At 63.3% G+C, this 17,111-nt stretch overlaps 1 protein-coding gene across 1 annotated transcript in view; it reads left to right on the forward strand.

Moving 5' to 3' along the window:
- Positions 1-10,995: 10,995 nt before the first annotated feature.
- The window catches only part of SLC38A10 (solute carrier family 38 member 10), a 35,672-nt gene continuing 29,556 nt past the window's right edge, over positions 10,996-17,111 (forward strand). The window contains exons 1-3 of the mRNA XM_086473448.1: positions 10,996-11,100; positions 12,422-12,539; positions 15,997-16,042. Of these exons, the coding sequence (XP_086329574.1) occupies positions 10,996-11,100; positions 12,422-12,539; positions 15,997-16,042 (269 nt within the window). The remainder of the gene's footprint in view (positions 11,101-12,421; positions 12,540-15,996; positions 16,043-17,111) is intronic.

Here is a 17,111-nt window from a genome sequence, read left to right on the forward strand (position 1 = left end):
AATAACGCGAAAAAAAAAATATTTGGCCGCCGGAAAAAAAAAAAAAAGTAAAACAATATTTGAACGCCAAAAAAAAAAAAAAAAAAAAAAGGCACAAAAATATTTTAATGCCCAAAAATTAACGCCGGGAAAAAGAAAAAAAAAATATTAAAAAAAAAAACACGTTGAGACGAAAAAAAAAAAAAACAAAAAACAAAACCAAAAACCACCAAAGCGCCCCCTCCCCCCAAAATTAATAAAATTACAATAACCCCCCCCCAAACAAACAATAACAAACAACAACAAAAATACCCCCCCCCTTTCTCCCTCCCCGGTACCCATCGCAGTTACTTACCGGAGGGGCGTTCCGCGAGTGCGGTCCCGCCGGCGCGGGGTGGGTGCGCAGCGCGTGCTCCGGTGCCCGTGCACTGCCCATGCACCGGCTGCTCCTGCAGCAAAGGGAACCGGGGCTTGATGGGGGGGGGGTGGTGGGGGGGGTGGCTGGAAAAGGGGGGGGGGGGGGGGGGGAAGAAACGGGGGGGGGGGACACCCCGCCGCGCCTCCCCGTTCACGCCGCGCACTCCGCCGGGGCGACGCGCCCCGCATGCTAATAAGCGCGCGCCCGGCGCGCGCGCGCGAGCGCGCGCGGGGCGCGCCGCCCGGCCCCCCCTTCTTACCTATTGGCCGCCGCGCGGCGCTAGCGCCCCGCCGGCTTTCCTTGAAGCTCTCTCCCAATAGGCTGGCGCGACGCCAAGCTCCTGCCAATCAGAACGCGGCGGTGGTTGAGACGCGCAGCGGCGGCGCCTAATTCAAGCCCCCGGCGGATGAATGGGAGGAGCGCGCATGCGCAAAACGCGGGGAGGAGGGGGGGGGGTTTGCGATGCAGCGGGGGTTGCATTGCACCTTCGGTGCAATGCAACCCCCGCTGCATCGCAACCCCCCCCGCCCCCAAGCGCTGATTGGCTGGCCGCCCGCCAGCCCGCTGTCAATCACGCAGTGTAAACAAGGCGCTGATTGGCTGGCCTCCATGACGGGCCCCGCGCGCGGTTTCAAGGCGGCCCCCGAGGGAGGAGGAGGAGGAGGGGGGGAACCGGGGGCGGTTTCTAGGCTCCCCACCCGCTCCCACCCCCCCCCCACCCCACCGCCCCCCCCCCCCGAACACCCCCCCACCCCCCCCTCCGCCGCCGCCACGGGCGGACCCCGAGGGCCGGGAGCGGCGCGGGGGAGATCAAAGGCGGCGGCGAGAGGGGAACGGGCCGGAGTCAGGGACCGGCTCCGCTGCGCTGCTGGCAGGTCCGGGCAAAAGGGGGGGGCTGTGCAATTGGGGGGGGGGGTGTGTAATGAAGGGGCGGGGGGCGAGGTGGAGGTTTTGCAATGGGGGGGGGCAAGCGGTGCAACGTGGGGGGGGCGTGCAATGGTGGGGAGGGCCATGCGGTGCAATGGGGGGGGTTTCCAATGGGGGGGTTGTGCAATGCGGGGGGGGTGCATGCGGTGCAATGTAAGGGGGGTGCAATAGTGAGGTGTCCGTGCGGTGCAGTGTTTGGGGGACTCTGCGATGCGGGGGGAATGTGCAATGGAGGGGGGCGGCCATGCGGTGCAACGGTGGGGGGGCTATGCAATGTGTTTGGGGTGTGTGCAGTGCTGGGGGGGGAGCATACGGTGCAAGGTCGGGGGGCTGTGCAGTGTGTGGGGTTGTGCAATGAGAGGGGCCGTGCAGTGCGGTGTTGGGGGGATATGCAATGTGTGTGGGGGGGTGCAATGCTGGGGGGGGGGGGCATGCGGTGCAATGCTGGAGGGGGTGTGCAATTCCGGAGGTCCGTGCGGTGCAGTGTTGGGGGGGCTGTGCAATGTGGAGGGGGGGTTGCAATGCCGGGGGGCCATGCGGCGCAGTGCCGGGGGGCTGTGCCATGCTGGGGGGGAGGCCATGCAGTGCAAGGTCGGGGGGAGGCAGTGCAATATTGAGGGGCCGAGCAACAGAGAGGGTAGTGAGGAGCAGCAAGGAGGCCCGGGCCGGTACCGGCAGCGGCGGGGCCCGGCAGTGCCTGCCACCGTTTGGGCACTGTGGGGTTGGTTTTGTTTTGGGGTTTGGTTGTTTGGTTTTTTTTTTAATAAAAGGACGTAATTGATTGAAAATGCTCAAATAAATCTAAATAACTTGTAAAAGCGATTAGATTACAACGGAGCTATTCATTACGCCGGGATGACAATCGAGTTAGGAGGGCAGGCGGCCGGGGGACACGGCACAGCTCGTGGGGACCCTCCGGCACCGCAGCCACCCCGTACCCCGGCACCGCATGCGGACAGACCTGTGCTCGCCGGGACCCACGGACACCGCCCGCTCCCGCGCAAGGAGAACCGGCCGGGGACAACCGGGCACAGCCCCGGCACACAGTGTCATGCGGCTGCGGTGGGACTGATGCCCGGGGACGCCCGGACCCACGCCCGGAGGGACGCAGGATCATGCCGTGAGCAAGGCAGCGCTGCCCCCAGCCTCCTCCTCCTCCTCCCCGGCCGTGATGCGAAGGCCGCGGTGCCGGCTGCGCTGCCCGGGCTGAGCGCCGCGGTGCCGCCGGCGCAAGATTTCTCCTCCACCCGGGTGAGGAGCGGGGCTGGGGCCAGGCTGTGGGAAGGGGGACGCGCTGGGACCTCCAGGCACGGACCCTCGCCGTCCTGCTGTGCTGGCACCCCTCTCCCTGCACTGCCCCTAAAAAGCGCTTTTTCTTCCTCAATTATTTCCCCTACGGTGTTTCGAAGCAGCTGCCGGAGCAGAGCATGGGCTGAGGTCGGTGGCTGGTCCCGGGGCTTCCCATTTCCCTGGGAAAACCTGCCGTGGGGAGCGGGGCTGGCCGCATCCTGACCGCCCAGGGAGCATCCTCCCGTGGATGTGGACAGCAGCGCTGAGCCGCAGCCCGCGGTCACCCCGGCGCTCTGGGAAAGGCGCTAAAACATCCCCGTCGGATCTTCCTCCAGCTGGGAAAAGAGCTCCAGCCCGATAAATACCATTAGGAATGAACCCAGTGTGGGGAATCCTCCCCAAACTGGAGCGTGAGGCAAATCCCAGCGTTGGGGGTAACGGTGTGCTGGGTGCCAGCAGCGCGGTGCTTTGGGACCGGCGCATTGTTCGGCCGCCGGTGGTCGGGCAACGCTCGAAAACTGTTTCTTACCAAAAAAAAAAAAAAATCCAACAAACCCCAAACCAACCCAAAAAAAAGCAGCTGAGGCTCTTCCTTCCCTGGCAGAGGTCAGGGAGGGGGAAGGCGCTGGGGAAACCCCCCCCAGTGCTGGGTGGGAAGGAGCTGGGGGGTTGTGGAGCAGAGACACATCCCCACCCCCATGGTGGGCTCCCCCCCTCCGGCTCCCCGAGGTTCATCCATGAAGTGAGGCCAAATGAGTGCAATTAAAGCCAGTTTCATGCCTGCCCTGCACACCCCGTAGCAGCCTTTGTCCGTGCCCGGGGTGGCCCCAGAGACAAAGGGCGGTGGGAGGGAGCCCGGTCCGCGGAGCCCCGGTACCGGGGCTCCGCGGACCGGGCTCCCTCCTGCTGCCCATTGTCGGGATGTTGGTAATAATCGGGTTTGCTAATGCCATTGGTGCTACGCTGCGAAAATCCTACTGGAAAATGTATTAGAGCAATTATCCGTCTCGCTCCGCAGCCAGGTGTAGCATTAATATTCAATTTTGATGTGGAAAGTCCTATTATGTTAATGACTTTGGTGACAAAAGTCGTTAGCGTGAGACGTTTCCTTTATGGCGCGGCATCAGCCGGGGCGACCGCGCGGTGGGATCGCACGGGGGTACATGCCGCGAGGGCGGCAGGGCCGGGGGATGCGAACCAGGGTTCTGCGTGGATCCCTCATGTCTTGGGCTGAGCGTCCGTTCCTTTCCCCGGTCGCACGGTGCTGCCGGTGCACGGGGGGGCCATGCCGGCAACGGGGACGCAGCGGGGTGTGCCGGGGCCCCGAGGAGGACGCGGGGCGCATTAGCCGCGCTGCAGCGCATCCGGCAGCGGCACTCCCTCTGCCGCAGATGCCCTCCTTTGTTCTCTCCCCGAGTCAAGGGAGATGCACCGGCGCTTCCCTGCTTGCCGGAGAGCACGGTAGTGCCGGCCGGGTGGCCTGCCGGCATCCCAACCTCCCCCGCTGACACCGGCGCTGCCCACCATGCCTGGCTGAGACGGTGCTGCTGCCCGTAGTTTGGGCCTGGATGGTTCATCCTTGGGCTGGGCCGGAGCCATGCGGGCAGCCAGCACTGGAGTCACGAACCTGTGGCAGGGGGACACGGGGAGGGGGACGAGAAGTGCAGCCAGAGCCCTGTAAACCCTGCGGCGGAGGCAGCACCGCTCCTCGGTCCGGCCATCACTGGCCACCGCTGTGGCTCCCGGATGGGAACGGCAGTGCCGTGGCTGGCACGAGGCTGAGCCCCTGCCAGTGTCGTGGAGCGCTGGAGGGGATCAGAACCATCAAACACGGGAGCCGGGAGCTGCCTGTGACAGTAAAAACAACCGTGACCTTCACCTTTCCAGCAAAGGGCTTGTTCAAGCAGCTACGCTCGCCACCGCCAGCCTGGCAGTGACTTAACACACCAGCTTTGCCACAAGCGTGGCCAGGCAGCGGGTGGCCCTACGGCACGGGCCCATGGCTGGCCTGGCACTGGGGGCGGTTGGGAAGTGGGAAATTTCTCACGGCCGAGGAGCGACCGGACACAACCCGGGCGTGGGCTGGGATTCGGGTGGCCCTTGCCGGGCCCCTCGGGAGGCTCCTGCCCGGTGCAGCCTCTGGAGCAGCTCCCCACTCCCCTCTGCGTGGTGGGTGCTGGGCGCAGCCGGGTGCCAGCGCATGGCTGTGGGTGCCAGCCCTGAGGGTCCATGTGCAGCTTTGGCTGCCCGGGTCCAGGGGGGCTGCAGGAGCTCCACCGCCCGGACCCCCGCCTCGCCATGACGGCTCCCCGAGACGCAGCCGTGACGGGTGAGTGGGGCCCTGATGCCGCCCGTGCTCAGGGCCAGCCCTGCCCCACGACACACCCGGGCCGCAGCCTGAGGGACCTGGCCTGGTGCCGGGGGTCCCCGGAGCACCGTCACCCTGGGCTGGACCGGGCGGGGCGGGGAGCGGCTCCGGGCGGGCAGGGCGGGGGGGCCGGTCCGGTCCGGCCGGGAGAGGGGGACGTGGAGGGAGCGGCGGGGCCGGAACCGGGGCTCGACGCGTGCCGGGGCTGCTCGGGGTCCCCGGGCCCGGCGGTGGCGGCGGCTCCGCGCGCACGTGGCCGGGCCCCGCCCCGCCTCTCCCCTCCCCCCGCGCTCCCATTGGCCTACCCTTCCCCCCTCCCGCTCTCCAATTGGCCCCGGCGACCTCCACAAACAAAGGCCGGAGCCCGCGGGGGGGCCCGGCGCGCCGTTCTGATTGGCGGGACGACGGCGAGGGGGCGGGACGAGGTGGGGGCGGGATAGACGCGGGTAAGCCCCGCTTTCCCGAGCCGCGCCAGATGCCTAATAAGGGGAGGGGCGGGGCGAGCCCATTCATGCGCGGAGGGGAGGGGCGGTCCTCTGGCGCGGGCTCCGCCCCTGCCCACGGCGCGCGCTACGGGGGAGGCGGGGCTGGGTCTCCCGGTGCAGCGCAGGCGGGAGGAGCGGCCCGGTACGGCCCGGTACGGCCCGGTACGTGTGACACGCGTGGGGACGGGCGGGTGTGACGGTGCTGGGGTCGCCTGTCCCGCGGGTGGGCGCGCAGATCCCCGCGGGTGCGTCATCCCTGGGGCCGCGGGCCCCGCACCCCGCTCCGTGCGGTGGGGGCGGGGGGGTGTGTCTGCTGCTTCCCGGGGTCGGACCGTGCACACCGCCCCCCCCCCCCCCCCCGGCCCCGCCGTGCCCACGGGGGTCAACCGCCCCTCGGACACACACCCCCCCCACGGGGGGCACCAGCTGTGCGACGCCCCCACGGCTCGTGTGCCAGGGGGGCACGGGGAGGGGGGTGGTGGGGTGTCACCCCTCAGCCTCTCGCCTCCCCCCGCCCCAGGACGGTTTGTGCTGTTGAAGCCACGCCGCCTCCCTCCGGGATCGATCGGGCCCCTCTCCTCCATTTTCCTAATAGCGCCCATAAATTTATCGGCATTTCCAACCTGCCAGGGACCCGCATGACACACGGCGGCTTCCAGCCCGCGCCGGAGATATGGATTGAACTTTAGTCTCGGAGCAATTAAGGTGCCTGAAACTGCACTTCATTAATGGTTGTTATGCAATAAAACCGATAAAACTGCCCTTATTTGCAATATAAAAACGCAATTTGTTTTAATTTATGTTTTTAAATACTTGCCGGGTTGTTCCTGGGCTCTGCCGGGCATCTGTCATTCGGGGCCGGCCGTGGCGGGGAGCGGGGTGGCCCTGGGCTGCTCGGCGGTGGGTGCTAGCTCCCCTCAGGGAGGGGGGACGCTGGGTGCTCTGGGTGGGGTGAGGGCGCAGACCCTTGGGTGCGCCCACCTCTGCGCTGTGGCGGGGGGGGGGCTCTGCCCTGGGAAGGGGGTTGCTATTCCTCCACCCCCAGGACCCTGTGCTGGGCCCCCCACACCCTGCGGTGTCCCCCTCGCCCCAGGGAGGCTGCCTGGTGGCGAGGGGGTGGCAGGGGATGCCCCCGGGGGGATTGTGGTCCTGGGGGAGGGCAGCCCTGTGCTGCAAGCCCTGCGGCACAGAGTCCCCCTGACCCGGAGCTGCCAACCGAGGCAAATTCTGACAGAAAATTATCCGTGAGCAAGCAAGGGCTGGTGGGGCCAGGCTGGGGGCTCCTGTGCCTGCGTCTCACCGGGCAGAGATGAACCTGGCACTTTTCCTGGGCCGGCGTCACCCAGGAGAGCTGCAAATCTGCCTGTGCTCCACGCAGCGTGTCTGCAAGCATGCGTGTGTGCACACGCCTGGAGGTGTGTGCAGGCCTGTGGAGCAGCGTCGGGCAAAGCTGTGGCCCTCGCCCAGCTGCTGCTGGACCTCCTGGCATTTTCATCAAGCAGCGCAGGATCCCCGGCCAGCCCTAAGCCACCTTTTCTAATTACGGTAATTGCGGCTCTGGCAGCTCTCCGGGGCTGTTTATTCTCCATGGCTCCAAATCCAGGCCATCGGGCAGGACTGGGAAAGGCTTGGAGCTGCTGGGGCTTCCCTGCAGATCCCACGGTGGGGACGCTGCCGCCGGCTCCACTCCTCTCTCTCAGGAAAACAAACTGAACGGGGCCTGGCTTCGCCCTTTGCCGGCTCCCAGGAGGCAGCTGGAGCTGCGACGCCACACGCCGTGCCGGTTGAGCGGGGCTGGGGGTCGCTGGAGCAGCCCCACTGTCCCAATCCCCATCCTGGTTGGCATCTCCTTGTGCTGGGAAGGGTCTGGCCGTGGCTGGGACCCCGATATGGATGGACAGAGACCCCAGCTCATGCTGGAGGCAGGATTTGGCCCTGGGCTGTCTGTTACGGCCAAGCAGCTGAAGGTACCTGAGGAGCCGGAGAGAAGCCTTGTCCCCCAGGGTGGGCACAGAGGAGCCCCAGGAGCAGTGGCGCAGCAGGAGGGGACAATGCCAGGAAGGAACAATGCCAGGAGGGAGCTGCTGCCTCCAGGGCTGCTGGGGGGGGATAAATAAATAAAATAACCCCGAGGAGGAGGCAGCAGCAAGCACGTGGCTGCTGCTGCAATATCGGGTGGTTATTGCGAGTAATAAATATATTTGCTGGCTCGCAGGGAGCCCGTTGGGCTGGTGGTAATCGCCCTTTGCGGTGGCTCCTGCCGGCGGCTGTGGGGTGCCCCCAACCCCCCCTGTGCCATGGCCGGCTCTGCCTTCCTTCGTTTGGTCCTTATTTGTTTAATTATTTCGTCCCGTTGGCAGCCCCTTCCCTTTCCCGTTTGCTGAGCAGCGCTGCGCTGAGCCCCTGTTGGTTTTGAGGGGGAAGGAGGTGGCTTGGCCGGGGTGGGGGCATGGGGCTCGCCCCAGCTGAGCCTGGCACCATGGAGGGGATTAGGGCTCCCCAGGACCCTAAGCAGCACCCAGCTTAGGGTGCAGCCCAGGTGTCCTGGTCGTGTCCCCCCAGCGCTGTGCGTGGTGCAGACAGCACCGGTCTGGAGAGCGCGGCTGCCCCATGGCACTGCACGGGGACACTGGCGGCTGGACACCGGGCCACGGGCCACCGCAGGCGTCCGCCAGAGGATGGACCAGGGCCTGGGATGGATGGAGACTGCCTGGGACGGGCAGGGCCTGCAGGCAACGACCCAGGTTTGCCCTGGGAAGGGGCAGCTACCTGTCCCTGCCCGCGGTGCCGTGGCGAGCGGTGGCCAAGCCACAACGTGGGGCCACTTGTGACCCGTTCCTTCGGTAGCCGGGAGCTGAGGGGTTGTGGGCGAGCAGGGCTGGGGACATGGCGATGGGAAACACATTGTCCTGGCAGCACCGGCCGGCACCGTGTGGGCAGCCGGGCACTGCCAGACCTGTCCCCAGCCTGTCCCAGTGACCCACGCTGGCGGCTCCACTCGTGCCGGTGATCCCACACCGGTGCCTGCAAGCGCTGGGGCAGCGATGCCGGGGCCACCGAGCTGGCGCTCGCTCGCCTGCGTGCTGGTGACAGGGTCGGGGGCTGCAGGGGTGGCAGAGCGGAGGCAGCTCTGTTGGCATCCCCGACCCACGGCGCGGGGGCTCGTAGCTGGCCGGCTCTCGGCGCTGGCCGGGCTCCTGGCTGCTGGTAGCCACTCGCTGGCGGAGAAGCCACCTGAGCCCTTTTTTCTGCCAGTGGTGAGTTGGGGCCGTGTCACGCTAATTGGATAAACATGATTTCCCCGCTAACTCGCTGCAGATGTCTCAGCGTGGGAGCAAGGTGCTCTCCCTCCCCGGCACGGTGGGTGGCTGCCGCGGGCACCCGGCGGCAGGTCTGTCCTCCCCGGTCGGTGCTTGGGCATCCGTGGGTGGGAGATGCCTGGTCCCACCCCACACCAGCACCCCCAGCCACAGGCGGGTGCCAGGGCAGGGCTGCCGGGGTGCTCCCGGCCCCGTGGCATGCTCACATGCCTGTGTGCGTGTGCACACGCGTGTCCGTGGGTTTGCACACACACGGGGGGGGGGGGGGGCCCTGCGCACCCGGGCGGGCGGCAGCACAGACGTGTGGGTGCGCGCGTGCAATCGCACACGCGTGCAGGGTGAGCGTGTCCGTGCTGCGCCGTGCACGGGGCTGCCGGCCCCAGGGATGGCCCTGGGTGGGGGCCGGGGCCATGGCAGCTTTTAGGGGGGACACATGAGCCTTGCTGTGTGTTTCCAGGGGTACAGGGGAACCCCCCCCAGCACCCAGGGTGGTCCCTCCCCTGCAGCCACCCCGTCCTGCGCCTGGGTGCTGCATCCCACGCCTGGGTGCTGCAGGCCACGACTGGGGTTCCCCCCAGACCAGGGCAGAGACAGCCCCAAGGGGACCCCCCAGCCCCACCCCAGGGACACACAGGGATGAGGGCACGGCCCTGGTGCAGGAGGCAACGAAACGCAGCCCCGTGCTCCCGCCAGCGGCCCAGCGCGGCACCTGGAGAGAATTAGACAGGCGTGTTCACCTCCCTGCAAACCTTTTGTAGAGCAAATTCCTGTGGTTACCCATTGCAATTGCTGCAAATTATACGAGCGCCCTGCGTTCCGTTCCGACGGCAGCGTGCCGTTGGCGTGTGCCGCCGCGACCTGCCGCGCTGTGTGGCTGCCCGGAGCCCCCCGTGTCTTTCCTTTCTTTTTTCCTCTTCTTTCTTTTTTTGGCTTTCTGCTGCTCAGGGGATGGGGAGCGATCGGGCAGGGCCGGGGGTTGCTGCCTGCAGCGGGCAGGGAGCCCCTGGATGCTGCGGGAGTCGCCACTGTGGCCTTGCAGGTGCCCGATGGAGTTTGGCACCCGTGGCGTGCAGCCACGGCGCAGGGCTGAGGATGGAGCACCCATGGCTGGTTACCGGCAAATCCCCTGGGGGAGAGGAACCTTGGGGTGCTCAGACCCCTTCAGAGCAGGCTGCTGCATGGACCCCGCTGCGGACAGACAGACCCCCCCCCCCCGCCCCCCAGCCACACTGGAGTCAGGGACCACTCTGGCCAGGGTGGGGACCATAGTGCTGCCTGTGTTGCGTGTGCACAGCTGGATGCAGGCCCAGATGTGCACCTAGGGCTCTGTGCGCCCGCCTCGGCCCTCTGCAGAGCCTGGGCCCCTGGGTGCAAGGCTTTGAACAGCCCGCTGCCGTGAGGCTGCTGATCCCGTGGTGTGTGTGTGCATGTGTGTGCACGCCGCTTCAGGCATGTGCATGCGTGCAGGTGCAAGCATCTGCGGGTGTACACGGGCGTGCATGCATGCACATTCGTTTTCATGCATGCCTGTGCATGTGCATGTGTGCGTGCACGTGTTTGGTATGTGTATGCATGTGTGTGCACACTTTTACATGCACGCATGTGCACACATCTGCATGTGTGCACGTGTATGCATGTGCGCGCATGTATGTGCGTACGTGCATGCATGTGAATGAGAGTGTGCATGTCTATGCATATGTGCATGCGTGTACATGCATGTGCATGCCTTTATATGCATGTGTGCATGCGTGTACATATGTGTGCATGCCTTTATACACATGTGTGCGTGCGTGTGCATGCCTTTACATGCATGCACCTGCATGTATGTGCACGTGTGCACGCGTGTGCATGCCTGCCTGCTCCTGTGTGTGCCCGGCTCTCGGGGTGCCCCAGGCTTCACTGCCACCCCAGCTCTGCCAGGAGCAGCGAGCACGGTCCTCCAAGACGACAGGAGCGGCCCGCTCGGCGCCGCTCTGCCCCGCGCTTCTCGCTGCTCCGCCCCTCGGCTTCCCGGAAGCGCCAGCGGAGCAGCGGAACCCGGAAGTGCCGCTGTGGCCGGTGCCGGGGCCGGCGGCGGGGGCGGGTCGGGGCGGGTCCGGTCCCGCCATGGCGGGCACGGGCGGCTGAGGAGTCAGCTGCGGGGGAGGCGGGTGGCGGCGGCGGCTGCGAACCGAGCCCCGCGCCGCCGGGACGCCCCCGCCGCGGGCCATGGCGGCGGCGGCAGCGGCGGGCTCCAACTGGGGCCTGATCATGAACGTGGTGAACAGCATCGTGGGGGTGAGCGTGCTCACCGTGCCCTTCTGCTTCCGACAGGTGAGCGCTCCATCCTCCCGGCGCCTCCCCCCCACTCGCGGTGCTTCCCCGGGGCGGCGGGGCCGGTCCTTCCTCGCCGTCTCCGGTAGAGGCTGGCGGGGTCGGGTACCCGCGGGTCTCACCGCACCGAGCGGGCGGGTAGGGGGTGAGAGGGGGTCTTGCCGGTGTCCCTGTCGCTCTGGGGCCGGTGAGAGACGCCGGGAGGGTCGGGGGAGGCGTCGGGGCCCGTCGCTGGTTCCCCCGCGCTGGCAGAGCGCCCCAGTGCGGGGGCAGGACTGGGAGCTGGGGGTGCTGGTCTGTGCTCCTGGCGGCTCCAAGCCCCTACGGGCTCCTTGGTGCCGTGTCTGCCCCGAGTCCTAGCTGCGGGGCTTTGGGCGAGGGGCTGGGGAGGGGGGGCAGTCGGAGGCCCCGTCTGCCCGTTCACCCCCAGTCCTAATTCGGTGGTTTGTGGTGGTTGGTAGAGGATGGTCAGCGAGGGGAGCGCTGAGGACTGCGATCGGACGTCTCGTGTGCCAAACTGTGGTTTTCTTTGTCGTGAGGTCTCTGAGTAATCATTTCTGCCTTCCTCGTCAGCAGAAGGGGAAAAAAAGGGAAGAATTTATCCCTATGATAAATGCAAGTCGGCTCGGGGGCCGTTGCAAACCGGCTGTTGAGCCCTTGCGCTGAGCTGTCCCCCTGCTCCCCCTCTCCAGGAGCTGCCACCACCCCTGTGGCCCCACCAGATTTAAAGAGAGCAGGAAAAAAGGCAGCTGCAATTAAGATCTGGCATCACTCGTGCCTCTTGAAAGTCACCTGCTTAAAAAGCATCCAGCGTTGAACATCCCCCGCTGCAAAGGCGTGACCCAGCGAGGCAGGGCAGCGCTGTGAGCTGGGTGGTTAGTTTATGCTGTCAAATAGTTCCTATTCAATAAGTTTATGACAGAGGTTGCACCTCGGGGTTAGGAATGATCTGTCTTTGCTCTGTGTGAACCTGTTGAGAGCTGTGGAAAGCCCTGGGGGATAAACGAGGGGAGCCATGGAAGTTCTGCTCCACAAATGGCTCCTAATTCACTCCTTAGTCCTTAAACTGGTGCAGCTGGAAGCTGTGGGAAACAGGCAGCTGCTCCGTGGTTGTCCTTGGGCCGTGGAGAGAGTAAAACTGAGCTCGTGTGGCGCGTTTCTCCCGGCGTGTGGAGCCGAGGGAGGGCTTTAACGGGGAAGAGCGTGGCTGGAGCCGCACGAGGGAGCGGCGGGGTGGTCGGGGGCGGCGGCGGGGCTCTGCGGCATGGCTGACTGCCACCTCGGGCTGGTCTCTTCCCCCCCCCTTCTTCTCCCGTTTCAGTGTGGCATCATCCTGGGAGCTCTGCTGCTGGTTTTCTGTTCTTGGATGACTCATCAATCCTGCATGTTCCTGGTGAAATCGGCCAATCTCAGCAAGCGCAGGACCTACCCCGGCCTGGGTGAGAATGTTCAGCTCTAGGGCTGGGTTGGTTTTGTTTTGGTTCGTTGTTTGTTTTTTTTTTTTCTGACTGCAGTTTGACTTCTTAATTTACAACTTTCATTCTGGTGTTGTTGGAATAGCAAATGCTTTCTTGGGGTGGCTTTCAGTCCGTGTTGGTTTCCCCTGCCAGTCTCTCCCCCGCTCCCCGCCCCGCGTCCTCAGGGGAACGTGAGGGTTTAATCTTGCCCTCGGCGGCAAAGTGAACGGGCGCAGAATTGTTTTGCCTCTGCGGGGCCGGGGAGGGGCCAGAGCGCCGACTGATCAAAACCCAAAGTTTTTTGGGAGCTGGCGTAGCGGGTGTCTGGTGTAAATTATCGGTCTCGGCATGAAAGCCGCGAGCTTCCCCACCCAGTGTGCCGCCGGGGACATGGGGTCCTGCCAGCGGAGAGCCTGGCACGGAGCTGGGGCCGCCTGGGCCCGAGCTGGGCGCGCGCTTGCGGCGGCGCGGGGAGGAAACGGCGCGCGAGAGAAAACAAAACCAGCTGCAGGATTCCTGGGGGGGTTGCGAGCTGCGCCTGCCAGCCCTCCTCCTCGGAGCTCGTCGCCTCTGCCCTGGCGCCAGGGTTGCCCTTTGCTCCTGACCTGATTCTGATTCTGACCGACTTGGGGACCTGATTCTGACTGACTTGGGGGGCAGGAGGCGGCGGTCGGGTTCCAGTCCTCTCCATCAGCCTGTGAAACAACAGGAAAAGTCACCTTGTACTTGTTTTCCCTTATTTCTCCGGGGGAGGAGGGAGTTGGCTGGCACTGCCCTCGGGGAAAGAGCCGAAGAAACGCGCGGCTCGCTCGCTGGCAGACGGGGCTCCTCCATCTTCGGAGTGCCCGAGGTGCTGCTGCCGGGCGGCGCATCTTGGCTTCTGCTCAGTTCTACCTGCTGGAGACTGGAAAGATCCAGAAGTTCTGCGGCCTCGGAGGTGGTGATGCTGGAGGGAAGCCTTGGAGGTGGTGCCTGCGATGCTGGAGGGAAGGGGGAGCCCCCAGGTAGCGTCTGACGTGTCCCAGCTGCCCCGGGTTGCCTCTCGCTGCCCCCTCACAACACATCTTTGTCTGCCGCTTCCCCGAAGGACAGAGAGTCCCCTCCACCTTGGAGCGTCTCCCGGGAAAGAAGGGATCCTCAGCGCTCTTTGAAGCCAAGGGGCTGGAGGACACAGGGGGGGCTGCTAAAGCTTCTAAACTTCCTGGCATGCCAACGCTGGCGCTGAAAGAAATGCCTCTGCCCTGGGAGAGGTGCCACCGGGAGGGCCGGCCCCGGGAGGAAAGGCAGCGCTCCTACGGCGCATCCTAATGCAGCCAGGTCGAGCGGCTCCACACAGGCAGCCTTTGTCACCGGCGGGGGGGGGGCTTGTGCCCTGGGACATCTGCGAGAGATCCTGGCAGCCCCCTCGCAGCTGATTCTGTGGGAGGTTTTGGCAGCGCTGAAAGGTGGAAGAAAGTTTTGCAAATTCACTTCAGGCCGCCAGGCCCTTCCGGAGGAACGCTGAGAGCGATCGTTCCCGCTGTGAAAGAGCCAGCGCCGTCACGGGCTGGTATCCAGCCCAGGCGGCTTTGCCCGGCAGCGCCGTGTGCCTGAAGGGGTTGGGAATAAAAATATTTTGCTCTTCACCGCTGTTCTGCCTTGCGTGGAAGGGAAGGGCCTTGGATGGATGAGGACAAGCAGCGGGATGGTGTTCCCAGGTGGATTTTAACCACGAGATGAGATAATGCTTCCCCTTGCAGCTGCTGGAAGCGGCCCGGGTCTTTGCAGCCTACCTGTGCCGGGTACCCACCCCGTCAGCAGCACGCTGCGCCCCTGGGAGGCAGCTGGGCTCTGCTCCCTGCAGAGAAAAGTGCTGAAACGCAGGTTGGCCTTTAAACCACCCTTTTAAAAAGGGCTTGTCTCCAGCAGATTCTGCCCAGCTCGTTAGGCACCCGCTCCGGAGGGGCTCAACTGTGCAGTTTACTTTACAGTCATCGTCTCCTTCCTCCTTGAGGAGGTGAAGGACCCGATTTGTCCAGCCTCCCCAGGTGAGACGTCTGGCATAGCGTCTGAAGGCTGGTGCTCCTCAGAGCATCCCTTCAGAACAGCCGAGGAGACCGATCGTTTCTCAGCGTTGCCGGCAGCGGCGGCTGTCACCCGGCGGCACCGGCCTGCAGCTCGGCGCGGGGATCACCCAGGCTCCCCCAGGAGGGATGTTTCCCTCTTGCTGGTTCCTCTCAGCCCTGGCCGTTCGGCTGTGGGACTGACCCCCGCCCCCCTGTCGCCGAGGGCTGTTGCCTTATCTCCTTAGGTCGAGGTGAGAGCTGGAGGCCGAAGGCCGCTCCTCGCCCTCGGGCAGCGCGCCTGGTGGCCCTTCCACCCGGCCTGTCACCCAGCCATCGGCTATTTTTGGTGCTACCCCACATAACTGGTTTGGTTTTCAGTTGTGGGTCTGCTGCCATGCTTTTTTTTTTTCTCCTTCTGCGGGAGAACATCTTGTTTCCTTAATTTTTAGCTCCAGCAGAGTCCAAAGAAATCAGAGTTTGTAAGTTAATATTTAAAATGGCAGAAGACGCTTCCAGAAGCGAATGAAGTTTGTTTTCTGGCGGCCTTCAGGAATGTGCGCTGTACCTTGGGCGAGGACAACGGGGGCTCCGGGGGGGTGGTTTTCATGTCGGGCCCCTGCAGTTAGAGCCTGACAGAATCGGGCAGTGTGGTCTGTGCTTGGAACTGGAGGTCTCAATTCCCATTCTGCCCAGCAAGAGCTAAAAATACAACTGGAGTTTTCTTGGCATTTTCTTTTTAAGAAGAAACACAGTGATTTAAAGACTACTGATCATTTTCTGCTACGAGCTACAACCCAAGTATGGGAGGGGAAAAAAAAAAAAAAAAAAAGAAAAAGTCTCTTGGCAGCAGCCCTTTGGTGTGGGTTGTGAGTACTGGGTATTCTGGGGATGGGATTGAACGTTCTGGGCACCATCTCAGAGCTCCCATCCAGCAACGTCAGGCGGTTCAGTTATAGTGGGAAGATAAAAATAAAAATGAGAGTTTGATTGAAATTTTGCACTGCAGTAACTTTTTGCCACACAGCATCTTAGACATGCATATTTTCTCTTCTGCGCTGACTTTCTTTTAATGGTTGCCATGTGTGACTGCTACTTCACACCACTCTTTTTTTTTTTTTTAAATTTTTTTTTTAAAATAGGGGAAAAAAAGAACCTGCTTTCTATCTTTCCCTCATCTTTGTTCCTGTCTTATGTGGTTTTCAGTTTGCGGAGGGCATGTCTGAAAAGGAAAGTGGGAGGGCAGGTGAGAGAAACAGCCCCAAAACGCACACTGGTGGGTTCCTGCCGCGCTGCCCTGGTCACTGCTGCTGTTTCATTTTGAACTGATGCGCGTGCCACGTTCTGGACCTTTCTTTGACTAACTGCGACTTTTTTTTTTTTCTCCTCTCCTCCAGCATTTCATGCCTATGGGAAAGCAGGAAAAATGTTGGTGGAAACAAGGTAATCTGCTACTTATTTAAAGCTTGAACAGTTTGGGTTTGTTTAATGAGAAATACTGCGCTGCAGCCTCTTGTGGCCTTGCTGCACTCTTGTTTCTTACCCTCCTGCCTTCTCTGCTCCCAGAAGCCTCCCTTGGCACCTCAAATGTGAACAAGGGCGTAAGTGAGATCCCCTGAGCACAGCTCGCAGGTGTCGCCTTCAGCTTCCCACCCGCTCCTGAGCGGAGACGGGAGCCCTTTCCAGACAGTGGGAGCACAGAAGTCGGGGAATGAACTCATCTCCCGCTCTGCTGTGAAATCATGGGCATGTCACTTGTGGCCCTTCTCCAGGGGTGAAATCCCTGCCAAGATTGCCGTGAGTTAGTGGGAGGGAGAGCGTTCAGTACCTCGGATCCACCCTTTCGCTGCTCTGGTCCTGCCCGCTTGCCTCTGCGAGACGCCGGGCGTTAGGAGATGCCTTGTGGGGGAAATCCTGTCTCCATTTCGGGACCGGCTCCGGTTCCTCAGCTGACCCCAGTGCAAGCAGGAGCTCCCCCGCAGGCCTCGTTCAGCGATCGTGACGGGCGATGGGACATCTTTTCCCAGCCGAGGTTCTTTGGTGGAGGCGCTGTGAGCCCTGGCCAGTCAGCCATGCTGGCTCCTTCCCCCTTCCCAGCTGCAAACTGGTGCTCCACGCTAAAAACACGCAGAATCTTTCTCAGATGTTACTTGTCCGTGCGAGCGATTGCTGTAATTGCCAGGGGGATGTTGTATAATTGGAACTGGGAGGGAAGGTGGCCCGTGCAATGGTGAATGGGAGGAGAAGCGGTTCGTAAGACAATCTTTTCATTAAAGCGTGGTCCGTTTTGTGGAAAGAAGTTTGAGAGCCGACTCGGTATCGAGACTTTCGTGGTAAGCCCCTGCTGCAGGGCGTGGGGCTGAGAGAACCTCGTGCTGCTGCTTTTTAAAGGTTTTTCCAAGCTATAAAAGAGCCCTTGCCACCTCCAAGGTCTGGTTTTTCTGTGGCTCCAAAGAGCAGTTGGACCCGTGCAGAGGTTGTTGCCAGAGCTCCATCTCTAGCCAAGCTGTCG

Source organism: Leptosomus discolor, chromosome 15 (genome assembly GCF_034619465.1).
Source record: "Leptosomus discolor isolate bLepDis1 chromosome 15, bLepDis1.hap2, whole genome shotgun sequence".
NCBI lineage: Eukaryota > Metazoa > Chordata > Aves > Leptosomiformes > Leptosomidae > Leptosomus > Leptosomus discolor.